At 39.3% G+C, this 4,886-nt stretch overlaps 1 protein-coding gene across 1 annotated transcript in view; it reads right to left on the bottom strand.

Moving 5' to 3' along the window:
- LOC117824416 (breast cancer metastasis-suppressor 1-like protein-A) overlaps window positions 1-4,629 on the bottom strand; it is a 10,253-nt gene extending 5,624 nt beyond the window's left edge. The window contains exons 1-7 of the mRNA XM_034699889.1: window positions 4,341-4,629; window positions 4,024-4,114; window positions 2,472-2,599; window positions 2,216-2,295; window positions 1,268-1,364; window positions 242-331; window positions 34-98 (exon numbers count right to left, since the gene is read on the bottom strand). Coding sequence (XP_034555780.1) covers window positions 34-98; window positions 242-331; window positions 1,268-1,364; window positions 2,216-2,295; window positions 2,472-2,599; window positions 4,024-4,114; window positions 4,341-4,476 — 687 coding nt within the window. The 5' untranslated portion in view covers window positions 4,477-4,629. The remainder of the gene's footprint in view (window positions 1-33; window positions 99-241; window positions 332-1,267; window positions 1,365-2,215; window positions 2,296-2,471; window positions 2,600-4,023; window positions 4,115-4,340) is intronic.
- Between the last annotated feature and the right edge of the window lie 257 nt (window positions 4,630-4,886).

The raw sequence follows: 4,886 nt of genomic DNA on the forward strand, positions 1-4,886 counted from the left end.
CCTAAATTACTTCTTTGGGAGTTCAAAAAGTACCTTTCTTATTGCAGTCCAGTCCTCAAGAATATCAAGATCCTGCAGCATGTAAACGATATAAGGCCGTGATGAAGTAGGTTAAGGAAAAACACAAAGGGAAGCGGTACGAAACATCTGTCCTAATACATCACTGAAGTGTCAAGAAAAAATGCAGTACAGATTAATTATAGGAAGAACAAAACGAGGACAGAACAAAGGAAAAGGATATCAGAAACAACAACAGGCTTCTTCTTCTTGACCGGGCAGAATGGATCTTTCTTTTTGTTTTTCCGTGAGTGCAATCCATCATTCCACAGCTCTGGAAAAACACAGACAGATTGGAGAGGAGAGTTATTTCTGTTGTTGAGATCTGCCAAACATTCCTATCTTGTTCATGACCTGCTAAGACAAGACTCTGCATTTAGTTGGTTACAATATGTTCCTGATGACATTCAGAATATTTAACTATTGATAATCTATAGTCACCACTGAGGACACCATGTGGTTTCTTCTTTTAGAGCTACACATCGGTTCATTTTCTTGTTCAATGAAACACAAAGCATTTATAAATTACTGCAAAACTACAGCAAAATGTCTTCATGTCATATCAAGATACAACAATCAACCGTAGTATTACGACCACTGAGAGGTGAGGTGTATTACACTGATCATTGTGTTACAATGGGACCTGTTGGTGGGTCCTATAGGTTAGGCAGCAAGTGAACATTTTGTCCTTGAGGTTGATGTTTTGGAAGCAGGAAAATGGGCTAGGATGTGAGCTACTCTGACACGGCTAAACTGTTATTGCTAGATGTCCGGGGTCGGACACTGCTGGTCTACAGTGGTCGGTACCTCCCGAAAGTGGTCCGAAGAAGGGAGATCTGTGAACTAGCATAAGGTTCATAGGTGGCCATGACTCATTAATGTGCATAGGGAGCAAAGGCTATAGATGAGCAACTGAGCTGAAATAACTATCTGTGGCTCTGATGGGAAGGTTTCAGAACACAGTTCTTTGATGAATCAGGGCTATTGTTGGGCCGATAAAATATTAGGCTGGTTGTAATAATGTTACAGCTTGTCAGTATAACTTAATAACTGTGGTATTTAGAAGTCCTGAGCGTACTTAAAGATGTCGCAGCAGACCTAACACAGTTATGAACTTTTCAGATTTTATTGAGCGAATGATGGATAAATGAATAAATAAATGAGAATGATATCATGTTCGATAACTGTTTGTTCAAGCCCCAGTTGTTACCTGATGTGATGTCAATACTGTGTCTGTCCTCCTCTAATCTTCTTATTTTCTCCTCCAATTCACTCTGCACAGTGTCAAACAGCAGCAACTTCTCACTCTGGGAGGCAGGAACAAAGCGGAAAGACACACAGGTAAGAAACGGTCATTACAAATCATCTCTTGAAGTGGTACCTGAGATTAATGTTAGTCTAGATAGGTTGTGGATACAGTGGATAACCAAGACATCCAAAATCTGTGCTGACTGTTTACATGTACATGTATTTAAATGTAGGGTCATGTGTCAGAATACTAGAATGTTAAACCTCTAACAGATATTTGTGGATACCAAATTACATTAGATATAAGGTTAGGTGTTTTCCAACTTTCTCATTATGTTTCTGTTCAAGTTCTAAATGTGCAGAGGTGTGGAGCTCCGCAGGGTCGAGATTTAAAGACCATATAGCACCCTTGTAACATCACCTGCTCTACATCTGTTTGAAACAGACGATAAACACCATCAGGGGACACCAACAGAACTTTAAATATGCTGCTCACTGCCAACCCGTGAATGAGATCTGTTGGCAGTGTCGTGGATATATGTGAGCTACAGAACTGTGATGGAGAGCAGAGCGGAGTGGACACACACTGCAGGATGTAGCGAAGCAGCATTTAAACACAATCCAGCTCTTTCTTGTGAGTTTGTGCAGACATGTGGATTCTGTTAGTTTGTTTTTTAAAGCATAATCTTTCTCCTTCGTAATTTTTATTAGGGGTAGTCATTCCACCAATTTTCTTTTGCTTATAGCAGCTTTTGGTTGAAAACATGACTGCAGATCTGTAATTATTTCTGTTACTTTCAATACTTGTGAATGTACAAATGACAGAGAATGACTTCTGTAAGGTATGTGGTATTAACAAGTAAAGTATCGAAACCCTCCAAAACACCCTTCTCATTTGTTGACCTCCTACCTCCCAGTGTTGGCAGGCAGCCTGGATCTCACACTCATACTTGTTCTTCACTGACTCCAAACACAGCTCCCTGTAGATCCCTGTGAACAAAATTCAACATCACATCAATCTGAGACAATCAGTATTAAAGATGAGGTTTTAATCATCTAGATTTGAGCCTTTAATTTGTCTTTTTAAGTCAAGTTCTGCATCATTTAAGTTGTATCCAAGTCATCCATCACACTACAACCAACGGTGTAATATTAAATTGACGCACCAGCTACTTTGGTCCTGATCTGCATGTTCTCCTGCAGGTTGGCTAGAGGTTCCAGGTACTCTTGGGCACAACCAGCCATCACCTCCTGCAGCTTGATGTCCACCTGGCTTAGACGCTCCTTGTACAGCCTGTTGTTAAAGAAAAACAAAAGAAAAGAGCAAATAAATTCAGAAGAATAAACTGCCTGGGCAAAAACCAGACTCAATTCAGCATTAAATAAATGAAACAGTTGGGAAATCATTTAAGAGTAATTGAAAAGAGTTGCATTAAATTCATGACAATAAAACTGGTCTATAGACAAGTTTTTAACATGGTTTTAAATAACTTATTTATACATCTCAATGGGTAGGGGGTGAGTTTTTATAATACACCAGCAGTTTTTATACACATTATGAACCAAATTTGTACCTAAATAGTTACATGTCAATACTACATGTAGGAAAAAATATATCTGCCCAACATAGCCCAAGATCCATAGGCAGTTTGTCAGTGGGTGATTTAATACATCTGTCACTTATAATATTGTTATTTGTTCTAAGTGGCTCGAGCCCAAGCAATAGATAGATTAGAAATAGATAATTGGGCAATATTGAGCTATTACGCTTATATCACATCAGTGTGTTTACAAGTTCTTTATTATACTATTAGTACTGTCTGCAGATCATGTAGCAGAGCTTCAAGATAAATAGACAAGCCTCTGCACATTTTCATAATAACATCTGTGCTCTTCCTTTGTTGATCTACTTTCACTCCAGCTCACTAATTTGATATTTTTGCCACTTGGTGATTAATGACTTTAACTTGTAACTAATATTGATGTTGACACTTTTGTCCCTAAAAGTGGTTTACTGATAATAGGGATTTGGTTCTAAGAGAGACTGCTACCTAATGCTAAAAGGGGTACAAACCCCCCAAATCCCAATTAAGACCAGATAATTATTAACCAGGTGAATTCCTGCTCCTATCTGCTAGATTCTACAGCTCTGTCCATGTCACTTGAAGTAACACAATAGTTGCAAGTGACCTGTTGAGGTAGCACACATACACTACCAGTCAAACGTTTGGACACACCCTCTCATTCAATGTTTTTTTTAATTCACTTTAATTAGTTTTTAAATCTGAAGACACCTAAACTATGAAATAATCTGGTTTTGCTATAATATGGATTACAACAGTAGTCAAACAGGGCTATCCATTGTGTACTAACCCTATCTCTGAAGAACACAACTGATGGTCTCAAACACATTAAGAAGGCAAGTCATTATGAACTCTTGACAAGGCTCATGTTAATTAAAAACCATTCCAGGAGACCACTTCATAAAGCAGACTGAGAGAATACCAAGAGTGTGCAAAGCTGTCATGAAGGAAAAAGGGTGGCTACTTCCTATCTTACTTACTATCTAAAAATCAAAATAAATACAAACCCTTGAATGAGAAGGTGTTTCCAAACATTTGACTGGTTGTGTATAAGAATCTAAGTAAAAGTTGGATTATCCAGACAGCAGTGGATTGAACCTTTATCATGTTGGATGCAGCCTGGGAGTGAACTTACTGCTCCTTCAAGTCAGTGAACTGCTTCTCCAAGGTGGTCATCTCATCCAGGCACTCCATCCTCCTCCTCTCACAGTCTTCATCATCCATCTCTGTTCCCATAAAGACATGATATGACATCATCTGCATACCTTTTCTATTCTAACCCCATCATCAACATCATCATAACACCTCTACCCCAGACTGGACGCTCCCTCCAGACAAAGTGTGGGCTTATTTTGTGACGGCAACCAAATATCATGATAAATATAAGTATAAAGCAAAAGCATATTTGTTAAAAGCAGCCGCTGGTTAACATTTGAGGCCCATTTTTCATACCAGAGCTGTCTCCATCTTCAGACACGGACGAGCTAACAGTGTCCTCCTCGTCTGTGCTGCTGCCGTCCTGCTCGGGGAAATCCACCTCCATGTCTTCGTGGTTGCTTTCTTTCTTCTCCCGGGAGTGAACCGGCATATCGAGTAAAAAGAAGCCGGTGTTAACAGGGTGGACGGTTGTTATGTGTTTTTTGTTACCCCGAACAGAGGGGCAAATGTAGCTCAGACAGCTCACCGGTTAGCTGCCTCGCATCCAGACAGCTGGCAATGCAAACATGGCTACCGTCAGCCAATCAGAGAGAGCTTTACTAAACCCCTCCTATCAGATGATGCTGTGAGTAACTCATTTCTACAAAGAGACTTTAGGGATTTGTAGTTTGTTTAACTTTCTGTGTATTGCTCTTACATTGGCAGGTACTACAGTTATGATTCTTCAGGTGTATGGAATGTAAATGTAATGAAATCTATCAATGTGTTATGGGTGCTTCTTAAATGCTTCATTAAACATTATAATGAGTGATAACAAATTTGCATTTTTATTGCAGACTT

This window comes from Notolabrus celidotus, chromosome 13, assembly GCF_009762535.1.
Source record: "Notolabrus celidotus isolate fNotCel1 chromosome 13, fNotCel1.pri, whole genome shotgun sequence".
NCBI classification, from domain to species: Eukaryota; Metazoa; Chordata; class Actinopteri; order Labriformes; family Labridae; genus Notolabrus; species Notolabrus celidotus.